Genomic DNA, 14,424 nt, shown 5'->3' with positions numbered 1-14,424 from the left:
CCGCCAGAAGGGAGCCTAGAACCTTCGTAAAGATTATTGGTGCCGTGGCTAACCCGAAGAGAAGAGCCACAAACTGGTAATGCCTGTCTAGGAAGGCGAACCTGAGAAACTGATGATGATCCCTGTGTATCAGAATATGTAGATAAGCATCCTTTAAATCCACGGTAGTCATATATTGACCCTCAAGGATCATAGGTAGTATGGTTCGAATAGTCTCCATCTTGAAGGATGGGACCCAGAGAAAACATAATTTATGCTTACCTGATAAATTCCTTTCTTCTGTTGTGTGATCAGTCCACGGGTCATCATTACTTCTGGGATATTATCTGCTCCCCTACAGGAAGTGCAAGAGGATTCACCCAGCAGAGTTGCTATATAGCTCCTCCCCTCTACGTCACCTCCAGTCATTCGACCAAAGACCAACGAGAAAGGAGAAACCAAGGGTGTAGTGGTGACTGAATTATAATTTAAAAAATATGTACCTGCCTTAAAAAACAGGGCGGGCCGTGGACTGATCACACAACAGAAGAAAGGAATTTATCAGGTAAGCATAAATTATGTTTTCTTCTGTTATGTGTGATCAGTCCACGGGTCATCATTACTTCTGGGATACCAATACCAAAGCAAAAGTACACGGATGACGGGAGGGATAGGCAGGCTCATTATACAGAAGGAACCACTGCCTGAAGAACCTTTCTCCCAAAAATAGCCTCCGAAGAAGCAAAAGTGTCAAATTTGTAAAATTTGGAAAAAGTATGAAGCGAAGACCAAGTTGCAGCCTTGCAAATCTGTTCAACAGAGGCCTCATTCTTAAAGGCCCAAGTGGAAGCCACAGCTCTAGTGGAATGGGCTGTAATTCTTTCAGGAGGCTGCTGTCCAGCAGTCTCATAGGCTAAACGTATTATGCTACGAAGCCAAAAAGAGAGAGAGGTAGCAGAAGCTTTTTGACCTCTCCTCTGTCCAGAATAAACGACAAACAGGGAAGAAGTTTGGCGAAAATCTTTAGTTGCCTGCAAGTAGAACTTGAGGGCACGAACTACATCCAGATTGTGTAGAAGACGTTCCTTCTTTGAAGAAGGATTTGGACACAAGGATGGAACAACAATCTCTTGATTGATATTCCTGTTAGTGACTACCTTAGGTAAGAACCCAGGTTTAGTACGCAGAACTACCTTGTCTGAGTGAAAGATCAGATAAGGAGAATCACAATGTAGGGCTGATAACTCAGAGACTCTTCGAGCCGAGGAAATAGCCATTAAAAATAGAACTTTCCAAGATAACAATTTTATATCAATGGAATGAAGGGGTTCAAACGGAACACCCTGTAAAACGTTAAGAACTAAGTTTAAACTCCATGGCGGAGCAACAGTTTTAAACACAGGCTTGATCCTAGTTAAAGCCTGACAAAAGGCCTGGATGTCTGAATTCTCTGACAGACGCCTGTGTAACAAGATGGACAGAGCTGAGATCTGTCCCTTTAATGAGCTAGCCGATAAACCCTTTTCTAAACCTTCTTGTAGAAAAGACAATATCCTAGGAATCCTAACCTTACTCCAGGAGTAATCTTTGGATTCACACCAGTATAGGTATTTACGCCATATTTTATGGTAAATCTTTCTGGTAACAGGCTTCCTAGCCTGTATCAGGGTATCAATAACCGACTCAGAAAAACCACGTTTTGATAAAATCAAGCGTTCAATTTCCAAGCAGTCAGCTTCAGAGAAGTTAGACTTTGATGTTTGAATGGACCCTGAATCAGAAGGTCCTGTCTTAGAGGTAGAGACCAAGGCGGACAGGATGACATGTCCACTAGATCTGCATACCAAGTCCTGCGCGGCCATGCAGGCGCTATTAGAATCACTGATGCTCTCTCCTGTTTGATTTTGGCAATCAATCGAGGAAGCAGTGGGAAGGGTGGAAACACATAAGCCATCCTGAAGTTCCAAGGTGCTGTCAAAGCATCTATCAGAACCGCTCCCGGATCCCTGGATCTGGATCCGTAGCGAGGAAGTTTGGCGTTCTGGCGAGACGCCATGAGATCTATCTCTGGTTTGCCCCAACGTTGAAGTATTTGGGCAAAGACCTCCGGATGAAGTTCCCACTCCCCCGGATGAAGAGTCTGGCGACTCAAGAAATCCGCCTCCCAGTTCTCCACTCCCGGGATGTGGATTGCTGACAGGTGGCAAGAGTGAGACTCTGCCCAGCGAATTATCTTTGATACTTCTATCATTGCTAGGGAGCTTCTTGTCCCTCCTTGATGGTTGATGTAAGCTACAGTCGTGATGTTGTCCGACTGAAACCTGATGAACCCCCGAGTCTTTAACTGGGGCCAAGCTAGAAGGGCATTGAGAACTGCTCTCAATTCCAGAATGTTTATTGGCAGGAGACTTTCCTCCTGACTCCATTGTCCCTGAGCCTTCAGAGAATTCCAGACAGCGCCCCAACCTAGAAGGCTGGCGTCTGTTGTTACAATTGTCCAGTCCGGCCTGCTGAACGGCATCCCCCTGGACAGATGTGGCCGAGAAAGCCACCATAGAAGAGAGTTTCTGGTCTCTTGATCCAGATTCAGAGTGGGGGACAAATCTGAGTAATCCCCATTCCACTGACTCAGCATGCACAATTGCAGCGGTCTGAGATGTAGGCGTGCAAAGGGAACTATGTCCATTGCTGCTACCATTAAGCCGATCACCTCCATGCATTGAGCTACTGACGGGAGTTGAATGGAATGAAGGACACGGCATGCATTTAGAAGCCTTGTTAATCTGTCTTCTGTCAGATAAATCTTCATTTCTACAGAATCTATAAGAGTCCCCAAGAATGGAACTCTTGTGAGAGGAAAGAGAGAACTCTTCTTTTCGTTCACTTTCCATCCATGCGACCTTAGAAATGCCAGAACTAACTCTGTATGAGACTTGGCAGTTTGAAAGCTTGAAGCTTGTATCAGAATGTCGTCTAGGTACGGAGCTACCGAAATTCCTCGCGGTCTTAGTACCGCCAGAAGGGCACCCAGAACCTTTGTAAAGATTCTTGGAGCCGTAGCCAATCCGAATGGAAGGGCTACAAACTGGTAATGCCTGTTTAAGAAGGCAAACCTTAGATACCGGTAATGATCTTTGTGAATCGGTATGTGAAGGTAAGCATCCTTTAAATCCACTGTGGTCATGTACTGACCCTCTTGGATCATGGGTAAGATTGTCCGAATAGTTTCCATTTTGAACGATGGAACTCTTAGGAATTTGTTTAGGATCTTTAAATCCAAGATTGGCCTGAAAGTTCCCTCTTTTTTGGGAACCACAAACAGGTTTGAGTAAAACCCTTGTCCTTGTTCCGACCGCGGAACCGGATGGATCACTCCCATTAATAATAGATCTTGTACACAGCGTAGAAACGCGTCCTTCTTTATTTGGTTTGTTGACAACCTTGACAGATGAAATCTCCCTCTTGGGGGAGAGAATTTGAAGTCTAGAAGGTATCCCTGAGATATGATCTCTAGCGCCCAGGGATCCTGGACATCTCTTGCCCAAGCCTGGGCGAAGAGAGAGAGTCTGCCCCCCACTAGATCCGGTCCCGGATCGGGGGCCCTCGGTTCATGCTGTCTTTGAGGCAGCAGCAGGTTTACTGGCCTGCTTGCCCTTGTTCCAGGACTGGTTAGGCTTCCAGCCTTGTCTGTAACGAGCAACAGCTCCTCCCTGTTTTGGTGCAGTGGAAGTTGGCGCTGCTCCTGCTTTGAAATTCCGAAAGGGACGAAAATTAGACTGTCTAGCCTTAGCTTTGGCTTTGTCTTGAGGTAGAGCGTGGCCCTTACCTCCTGTAATGTCAGCAATAATTTCTTTCAAACCGGGCCCAAATAAAGTTTGCCCCTTGAAAGGTATATTAAGTAATTTGGACTTAGAAGTTACATCAGCCGACCAGGATTTTAGCCACAGCGCCCTGCGTGCCTGAATGGCGAATCCTGAATTCTTAGCCGTAAGTTTGGTTAAATGTACTACGGCCTCCGAAATGAATGAATTAGCTAGTTTAAGGACTCTAAGCCTGTCCGTAATGTCGTCCAGCGTAGCTGAACTAAGGTTCTCTTCTAGAGACTCAATCCAAAATGCTGCCGCAGCCGTGATCGGCGCGATGCATGCAAGGGGTTGTAATATAAAACCTTGTTGAACAAACATTTTCTTAAGGTAACCCTCTAATTTTTTATCCATAGGATCTGAAAAAGCACAGCTATCCTCCACCGGGATAGTGGTACGCTTAGCTAAAGTAGAAACTGCTCCCTCCACCTTAGGGACCGTTTGCCATAAGTCCCGTGTGGTGGCGTCTATTGGAAACATCTTTCTAAATATTGGAGGGGGTGAGAACGGCACACCGGGTCTATCCCACTCCTTAGTAACAATTTCAGTTAATCTCTTAGGTATAGGAAAAACGTCAGTACTCGCCGGTACCGCAAAGTATTTATCCAACCTACACATTTTCTCTGGTATTGCAACAGCGTTACAATCGTTGAGAGCTGCTAAAACCTCCCCTAGTAATACACGGAGGCTTTCCAATTTAAATTTAAAATTTGAAATATCTGAATCCAATCTGTTTGGATCAGAACCGTCACCTACAGAATGAAGCTCTCCGTCCTCATGCTCTGCAAGCTGTGACGCAGTATCAGACATGGCCCTAGAATTATCAGCGCACTCTGTTCTCACCCCAGAGTGATCACGCTTGCCTCTTAGTTCTGGTAATTTAGCCAAAACTTCAGTCATAACAGTAGCCATATCTTGTAATGTTATCTGTAATGGCTGCCCAGATGTACTAGGCGCCAGAATATCACGCACCTCCCGGGCGGGAGATGCAGGTACTGACACGTGAGGCGAGTTAGTCGGCATAACTCTCCCCTCGCTGTTTGGTGAAATTTGTTCAATTTGTACAGATTGGCTTTTATTTAAGGTAGCATCAATACAGTTAGTACATAAATTTCTATTGGGCTCCACCTTGGCATTGGAACAAATGACACAGGTATCTTCCTCTGAATCAGACATGTTTAACACACTAGCAATAAACATGCAACTCGGTTACCATTTTATTTAATAAAAACGTACTGTGCCTCAGAAGCACTAAACGATTAAATGACAGTTGAAATAATGAACTGAAAAACAGTTATAACATCACTCTTAACAAACAACACAACTTTTTAGCAAAGGTTTGTTCCCATTAGTAAAATAACACTAATTAAATTTTAAACATAAAAATTACAGAGCAACGTTTTAAATCACAGTCACTATATAAGTCTCACAGCTCTGCTGAGAGAATCTACCTCCCTTCAAAGAAGTTTGAAGACCCCTGAGTTCTGTTAGAGATGAACCGGATCATGCAGAAAAACTGACTGGAAATTTTTGATGCGTAGCAAAGAGCGCCAAAAACGGCCCCTCCCTCTCACACACAGCAGTGAGAGAGAAACGAAACTGTCATAATTAACACAAGCAAACTGCCAAGTGGAAAAATAATGCCCAAATATTTATTCACTCAGTACCTCATTAATGCAAACGATTCTACATTCCAGCAAAAACGTTTAACATGAAAAATACCTAATAAAAGGTTTAATGTACTTTTACAGAGTAATTCCGGTGAAATACCATCCCCAGAATACTAAAGTGTAGAGTATACATACATGTTCATTATAACGGTATGGCAGGATTTTTTCATCAATTCCATTCAGAAAATAAAAACTGCTACATACCTCAATGCAGATTCAACTGCCCGCTGTCCCCTGATCTGAAGTTTTTACCTCCCTCAGATGGCCGAGAAACAGCAATATGATCTTAACTACTCCGGTTAAAATCATAAGAAAAACTCTGGTAGATTCTTCTTCAAACTCTGCCAGAGAGGTAATAACACGCTCCGGTGCTATTGTAAAATAACAAACTTTTGATTGAAGTTCTAAAAACTAAGTATAATCACCATAGTCCTCTCACACCTCCTATCTAGTCTTTGGGTGCAAGAGAATGACTGGAGGTGACGTAGAGGGGAGGAGCTATATAGCAACTCTGCTGGGTGAATCCTCTTGCACTTCCTGTAGGGGAGCAGATAATATCCCAGAAGTAATGATGACCCGTGGACTGATCACACATAACAGAAGAAATTTGTTTAGGATCTTGAGATCCAAGATTGGTCTGAAAGTTCCCTCTTTCTTGGGAACTATAAACAGATTTGAATAGAAGCCCTGCCCCTGTTCCTCCTTTGGAACTGGGTGGATCACTCCCATAACTAGTAGGTCTTGAACGCAATGTAAGAATGCCTCTCTCTTTATCTGGTTTGCAGATAATTGTGAGAGATGAAATCTCCCCTTTGGAGATGAAGCTTTGAAATCCAGAAGATATCCCTGGGAAACAATCTCCAGAGCCCAGGGATCCTGGATGTTTCTTGCCCAAGCCTGGGTGAAGAGAGAAAGTCTGCCCCCCACTATATCCGGTCCCGGATCGGGGGCTACTCCTTCATGGTGTCTTAGAGGCAGCAGCAGGCTTTTTGGCCTGTTTCCCCTTGTTCCAAGCCTGGTTAGGTCTCCAGACTGGCTTGGACTGGGCAAAATTTCCCTCTTGTTTTGTAGAAGAGGAAGATGAAGCTGCGCCACTCTTGAAGTTTCGAAAGGAATGAAAATTAGTCTGTTTGGTCCTTAACTTGTTGGACCTATCCTGGGGAAGGGCGTGGCCTTTTCCTCCAGTAATATCAGAAATGATCTCCTTCAGTCCAGGCCCAAATAGGGTATGCCCTTTGAAGGGGATATTGAGAAGTTTAGACTTTGAAGTGACATCAGCTGACCAGGATTTAAGCCATAGCGCCCTACGTGCCTGAATGGCAAAACCTGAATTTTTAGCCGTTAGCTTGGTTAAATGAAAACGGCGTCAGAAATAAATGAATTGGCTAACTTAAGAGCTTTAAGCCTGTCAAGGATATCATCCAATGGGGTCTCTACCTGTAAAGCCTCCTCCAGAGACTCGAACCAGAAAGCCGCTGCAGCAGTGACTGGGGCAATGCATGCAAGAGGCTGGAGAATAAAACCTTGTTGTATAAAGATTTTCTTAAGGAAACCCTCTAATTTCTTATCCATAGGATCTAGGAAAGCACAACTGTCCTTGACAGGAATAGTTGTACGCTTAGCTAGGGTAGAGACTGCTCCCTCCACCTTAGGGACCGTCTGCCACAAGTCCTGTGTAGCGGCATCTATAGGAAACATTTTCTTAAAAGCAGGAGGGGGAGAGAACGGCACACCTGGTCTATCCCATTCCTTAGTAATAATTTCTGAAAACCTCTTAGGGATTGGAAAAACATCAGTGTAAACAGGCACTGCAAAGTATTTGTCCATTTTACACAATTTCTCTGGGACTACAATGGTGTCACAGTCATCCAGAGTCGCTAAAACCTCCCTGAGCAACACGCAGAGGTGTTCAAGCTTAAATTTAAATGCTGTCATTTCAGAGTCAGACTGAAGTAACGCCTTCCCTGAATCAGAGAAGTCACCCACAGATAGAAGCTCTCCTGCTTCAACTTCTGCACATTGTGAGGGTATATCAGACATAGCTACTAAAGCGTCAGAGAGCTCTGTATTTGTTCTAGCCCCAGAGCCGTCTCGCTTTCCTTGTAACCCTGGCAGTTTGGACAATACCTCTGTGAGGGTATGATTCATAACTGCCGCCATGTCTTGTAAAGTAAAGGCATTGGACGCGCTAGATGTACTTGGCATCCCTTGAGCGGGAGTTATAGGTTCTGACAGGTGGGGAGAGCTAGATGGCATAACCTCCCTTTGACAAAGCAGTTGGCGAAACGCGCGTCAGGCGTTCGCACTGCTTCTTTTGTGACTTTGTTTAAAAAATTAGTATACTTATGGTTTATACCTTAAATTTTGCTGATCATGTTAGTTAGTGGGTAATACGCATGGGGAAACCAGGGTTACTTGTTTTGTATAATACTCGCTCTAGTGGTTGATTGATAATAGCAGCACCAGTCGCCTCTACAAAACTTTATAATTGATATATAACATGCTGTATACATTGCTCAATCTAGCAACCAAAATATAGCGATTATTCTGGTGTTAACCATTTAATAACAGCATTATATGCTCCCACATTGTTACACCAGACTCCTATACTTTTATAAGGATAAATAATGTGCAGTATGCATTGCTAGATCTAGCATTCAACAGGAGCTAACCGCTCTGGTGGCTGAAAGAAACCATTAGCATGAGATACCTCCACATTGCTGCACTAGACATTTAAATTTTAAAACAGAAACCAAATGTGCTGTATGCACCGCTAAAACTAGCACCTTATAGAAAATATTTGTGGTGTTACTCACTTCTAGAACGAATTTACACTACCTACTACCTAAACGATCTGATGATTGTGTGCTCTTTGCACAGTTATATGTACTAGTTAATCTACAAGAAATTTTTTTTGGTAGCAGTATGTGTTCTGTGCTTTAGGCACCTTTGTAAAGTCCTAGAACCATCTAAATTATGTTTTAATATCACTAATCTATACGGGTGTCCCTGGTACCCATAGTATTTAACTACCTAACTGATAATCCTGGTGGTAGCCTGACACAAACTCATACAATTTATTGTGTTGAATAAAGAGTTGCCAGTCTATCTGGCTCAAGCATTGTCTAAACTCTACTAATGATTCAATAATAAAACACTGACACTGTTCTTTATATGAATCTAACATATTTGTCAATATACACCAGGGTTACTATTTACAAATAGATAATTATTGTGAATATTCCCATCCCAATTTATGGGAAACACTTCTTTCATTGTAATCGCTCACAAAAGAAGCAAGTCTACTAGTATTTTCACTATAGGGCAGTTTCTTTTGGAACTAACCCTAATTTTTTAACTGATTATATCACTTAACCAAGTATCCCAATTTATCTGATGTAGCTTTTTATTGCTGTTACCCCTATTGGTGTCCAAGTGTTATTATACCCTACAACTTAATTTTGTTGCTAACATCCTATGACACAGTGTGTCCTAGCTGAATAGGATTGATATGATGGTACAGAGTTAATACACTTTATATGGTCATCCCCCCCTCTCTCTTCAGCTACATTTATGTTCTTAATTTAAAATCAAAATATTTTTGTGTGTATAATTTTTTTAGTCCTATTTATAATAAAAGTTATATTTTAAATACCTATATACCTCGTGCTAACCTACGGTACAGCTATTTAGGCTCTTTAACAAGTGTGCCACACGATACCTCTTTCTCCTAACTTTAAATTACATAACCTCCCTTTTGTCAGTCTCAGAAACCTCAGGTGATAAATCTTTAAAAGCCATAATATGGTCTTTATAACTTATAGAAAGGTCAGTGCATTTGATACACATTCTAAGAGGGGGTTCCACAATGGCTTCTAAACATAATGAACAAGGAGTTTCCTCTATGTCAGACATGTTTAACAGACTAGTAATGAGACAAGCAAGCTTGGAAAACACTTTAATAAATGTGAAAAAACAATAATAATAAACGGTACTGTGCCTTTAAGAGAAAAAAAACTACCACATAAACTGCAAAACAGTGGAAAAAAAAGTAGTAAACACTACGAAATGTTTACAGTGTGTATAAGGGACTAAAGCAGCATTGCACCCACTTGCAAATGGATGATTAACCCCTTAGGCCCAAAAACGAATTAGAAAAACATTAAACCTGTTAACAGTCAAACACACTGCCACAGCTGTGCTGTGGCTCCTACCTGCCCTTAAAAACGATTTTTGCAGGAACAAAACCCTCTATAGAGGTCCTATAAGCCAGAGGACTCCTTCAGGGAAGCTGGATGTTTTAGACTGAAAATGAAAATAGGCCCCTCCCACCATGCACTCAAAGTCAGAGGGCCTTAAAAAAGTACTCCTAGGAGTAATCTAACAAGCCATGTGGAAATTAGGCCCCAAATAAAGATTTATCACCCTCAGAGAAAAAACGTTTTTATTTATAAATCATGCAAATGTTTTTACACTAAGTAATATAGGTATTAACATGAATATTATCCCTTTTTGCAAGCATGATCCCAGTCGTTGTTAAATCACTGTATCAGGCTTACCTTAAATATACCAGGCACTGTCAGCATTTTCTAGACCTTATCATCTCTCTAGAAAAAAATATACTGAACATACCTCAAAGCAGGCAATCTGCAGACCGTCCCCCCAACTGAAGTTTTCTTTCCATACTCTTCAGTTATGTGTGAGAACAGCAATGGACCTTAGTTACAAACCGCTAAGATCATCAAACCTCCAGGCAGAAGTCTTCTTCCAATTTCTGCCTGAGAGTAAAAACAGTACAACGCCAGTACCATTTAAAAATAACAAACTTTTGATTGAAGGTAAAAACTACACTAAGTCACCACATCTCTCTTGATACTTCCTTTCTTGTCAAGAGCTGCAAGAGAATGACTGGGGGTGGCAGTTAGGGGAGGAGCTATATAGACAGCTCTGTTGTGGGTGTCCTCTTGCAGCTTCCTGTTGGGAAGGAGAATATCCCACAAGTAATGGATGAACCAGTGGACTGGATACACCTTTACAAGAGAAATTATATCTCTTTTTAGCCTTTAGGTTACACAAATGCCCAATATTAGTTATATTAAATTCCTTCCATCTCCGAAACACTGTATATTTCAGACCTGGAGGAAACTGAACATTCCCTAGTAGGGGTAATCATTTAGAACTACTAACATTTATTTGCAACAGTTTCATAGAGGACCTCCATGCTTTAAGAATATCTCTTAACAGGGGGTAATGATACATTTTCTTTCCTAATTCTTTATTAGAGGCATGAAGAACAAAGTTAAGAGATAGGGTTCACATAGTCTGTTATCTAGATTTCGATTGGTCAACTTCGTTGTTTGAAATAGCCAGTTTAGTGGGAATCTCAAAAGAGTAGCATAATTGTATAGCAATAGATTGGGTAAAGCTAGGCCCCCTCTATTATAAGGGAGGTATAATGTATTCAATTTGATCCTGGGCTTTCTGCCCTGCCATAGGAAATCATGTAATGCTTTAAAAAAAAATCTAGAATCCTGGTGTTTAATTAGTAATGGTAACATTCCTAAGATGTACAAAATCTTTGGAAGGATGAACATTTTGTAAGCTGCTACCCTACCAGAAAGTGAGAGAGGAAAGCTAGACCAACTTTTTAGTTTATTAATACTATTGTCTAGAATCTTTGTTATATTATCTTTATACCAATTCTTCCGGTGAAGAGGACAGTAAAATCCCTATGTATTTAAGAAGTTGTGTTTCTAGAAATGGATGATCAATATTAGAGTTAAACTTTTTTAGCCATAGTACACTTGATTTAGAAAAAATGATTTTATACCCTGATACTTTTCCATAAGTCTCTAAATAAGTGATTATCTCCTTAATTTGTTCATCAGGTGTAGTTACACATAGCAGGAGATAATTCGCTAACAGAGATATCTGGAAAATCTCCTTTTCCATTTTACAACCAATCAAGGTGTTCCTCAATTTTAATGCAAGTGGTTCCAAAGCTAGGTCAAAGAGGAGTGGTGACATCGGACACCCTTGCCTAGTCCCTCTGTATAGTGGAAAGGGTGCTGAAATGTTGCTGTTTATCAGAATGGTGGCATTAGCATCAGAGTATACATTTGAGATTAAATCTAAGAAATTGCCAGAAAATCCAAATTCTATCAAGGTTTGGTGCAAAAAATCCCATTCCAATCTGGTGAAGGCACCCTTAAGGTTAGGACACTTAAGGGTATAACAGAGCAGCCAATCTTACACAATTTTAACTGGAAAAATAAAAACTTTTAATAAAATCAAGTTACAAAACAGCATACAACTAGTTTCTCAGCTCAACAATGAGCCGTTTCATCAGGCATGTTTTAGGAATAAGCTTGCACTCCCTATATGCATTATCCCTAAGGTCTGTTGCCATAGAGATGTTAAAGGGACATGAAACACAAATTCTTTCTTTAATTATTTAGATAGAGAATGCAATTTTAAACAACTTTCTAATTCACTTCTATTATCTAATTTGCTTCATTCTCTTGATATCCTTTGTTAAAAAGCATATATAGATAGGCCTCTGTAGCTGCTTATTGGTGGCTGCACATAGATGCCGCGTGTGATTGGCTTACCCATCTGCATTGCTATTTCTTCAACAAAGGATCTAAATAATGAAGCAAATTAGACAATAGAAGTAAATTAGAAAGTTGTTTAAAATTACATTATCTATCTGAATCATGAAAGAAAAATTTGGGGTTTAAAATCCCTTTGATTGCTTGTAGATGTCTCAATCATAAAAACAACACAATATACATAAAATATACATTAAAGTACAGGTCATACAAAATAAAATACCTATTCGTATAACATCCTCGATGGCTGCATTTCATAAAAAATACTATTGCATACAAAATTATTTTGCTGCATTGTGGTGACGTGATAGGGTCTACAAGTGATCCTATTGGACAATCGAAAGTGAATCAGTTTTTATTTATCCAGTTATAATTGTGTAAGACTGGCTGCTCTGTTATACCCTGGTGTGTCCTACCCTGCCTAAAGCCAAGAAGATTTGGAATCAACAGGAATTTGGGAGGAGCTCACCGGAGTGTCAATCTGCTGGTGACTGTAATAATCAGCTTGCCTTCTCTGCACTATTCATCATATAGTGCCAACTAAAAGAGAGTGTTATCCATTTGGGATTTTTTAAACTGCTGTTATGCATCTGCCACACCTGTCTGCACTATGAGGTGCCCTTTACGCTTTTCTTTTTAGAATTCTTCCGGTGATCCCAAACCTTATGAAGAGGAGCCGTCCTAGAGGACTGGACCTCCATATCTGGATGAACTGTGATATTTTATCGCGGATTGAGAAATTTTAGATTTTCAGTATTTACATATTATGTTCATGAGCATTACCACCCCCTAAAACTTTGTTCGTAAAATTTTTACATTATCTGGAAAGGAGTTTCTAAAAAAGTAAATTTTATTATGCAAGTAAATTCGGAAGTGTGATTTTTTTAATAGCACATTCAATCTGAATCAGGAAAGGTTAATTTTGACTTTTTCGTCCTATAATATAACAAGGAATATTCAAGGGGCACTACATGTGATCGCCATTGCTAAATGCAATTCAGATGTAACTAACCTGTAGAATCTGTTTTCTAGCCTCTGTTTGATGGTACTGAGATCAGTTGGATATGCAACAACGGTGCTGTACATTGGATAGGCTTGGAGATCCACTGGTGCAATAAATGCAGAACTAATATCTAAAAATATTATGAGACAAAAAAAAAATAAGTATCACACACACCATATATATGTATAGGGCATTCCATCCTAACCAGGACAAAGCTAGCCACAAATTAATTGGCAACAATAAAAATAAAAATAATTCTCATCTGATAATTTAATTTCCTTCTTGGTAGTGAGAGTTCACAAGAAACGTTCATAACCTATGGGAATAACCAAACCCGGCCAACAGAAGGAGGCAAAGACACCCCAACAAAGCTTAAATATCCCTCCCAGCAGTTCAAGCCGAGGATAAGGAAAAGTAAAGAGAGAGACAAGGGGTACAGAGATGCAAATGACTTCCACCACTACACATAATGCCTTATGGCAGCGGCTTGGACTCTCACTGCCAAGAAGGAAACTAAATTATCAGATAGAATTTTTTTTATTTTCCTTCTATTGGCAGTAATAGTCCACAAGAAACATTCATAATCTATGGGAAACCAATACCCAAGCTGAGAAGTACACAAATGTTCGGGAGGGAAGGCAGTTCTAAGCACTAGGCACCACCACTTGTAGAACCTTTCTCCCAACAGAAACCTCCGCTGAGGCAAACACATCAAATCAGTAGAACATTGTTAAAGTGTGCAAAGAAGAGCGTAAAGTCACTAGGCAGTAGCCCTACCCGGTCGAGGGTTCATAGTGGCCTGAAGCGACCAAGGTCACATCCACGGGTTATTAGACAGGGACGTACAAATTAGCAGACACTTGTGATTCTGCCAATGGGCCCATTGATGACAGGTCATACGGAAAAACATAATTTATGTAAGAACTTACCTGTTAAATTCATTTCTTTCATATTAGCAAATGTCCATGAGCTAGTGACGTATGGGATATACATTCCTACCAGGAGGGGCAAAGTTTCCCAAACCTTAAAATGCCTATAAATACACCCCTCACCACACCCACAATTCAGTTTAAAGAATAGCCAAGAAGTGGGGTGATAAGAAAGGAGCGAAAGCATCAAAAATAAGGAATTGAAATAATTGTGCTTTATACAAAAAAATCATAACAACCACAAAAAGGGTGGGCCTCATGGACTCTTGCTAATATGAAAGAAATGAATTTATCAGGTAAGTTATTACATAAATTATGTTTTCTTTCATGTAATTAGCAAGAGTCCATGAGCTAGTGACGTATGGGATA

General features: G+C 40.7%; 1 protein-coding gene across 1 annotated transcript in view; it reads right to left on the bottom strand.

Annotated features, from left to right (window-relative positions):
• Positions 1-13,919, bottom strand: part of LOC128644387 (PH-interacting protein-like) — a gene marked incomplete at its 3' end in the record, with an annotated part of 122,279 nt that extends 108,360 nt beyond the window's left edge. The window contains exons 1-2 of the mRNA XM_053697015.1: positions 13,904-13,919; positions 13,136-13,256 (exon numbers count right to left, since the gene is read on the bottom strand). Coding sequence (XP_053552990.1) covers positions 13,136-13,256; positions 13,904-13,919 — 137 coding nt within the window. The remainder of the gene's footprint in view (positions 1-13,135; positions 13,257-13,903) is intronic.
• Positions 13,920-14,424: the final 505 nt, after the last annotated feature.

This window comes from Bombina bombina, unplaced genomic scaffold (assembly GCF_027579735.1).
Source record: "Bombina bombina isolate aBomBom1 unplaced genomic scaffold, aBomBom1.pri scaffold_747, whole genome shotgun sequence".
NCBI classification, from domain to species: Eukaryota; Metazoa; Chordata; class Amphibia; order Anura; family Bombinatoridae; genus Bombina; species Bombina bombina.
Note: the sequence above shows the minus strand (reverse complement) of the source record. Positions and strands in the feature narration are given on the sequence as shown.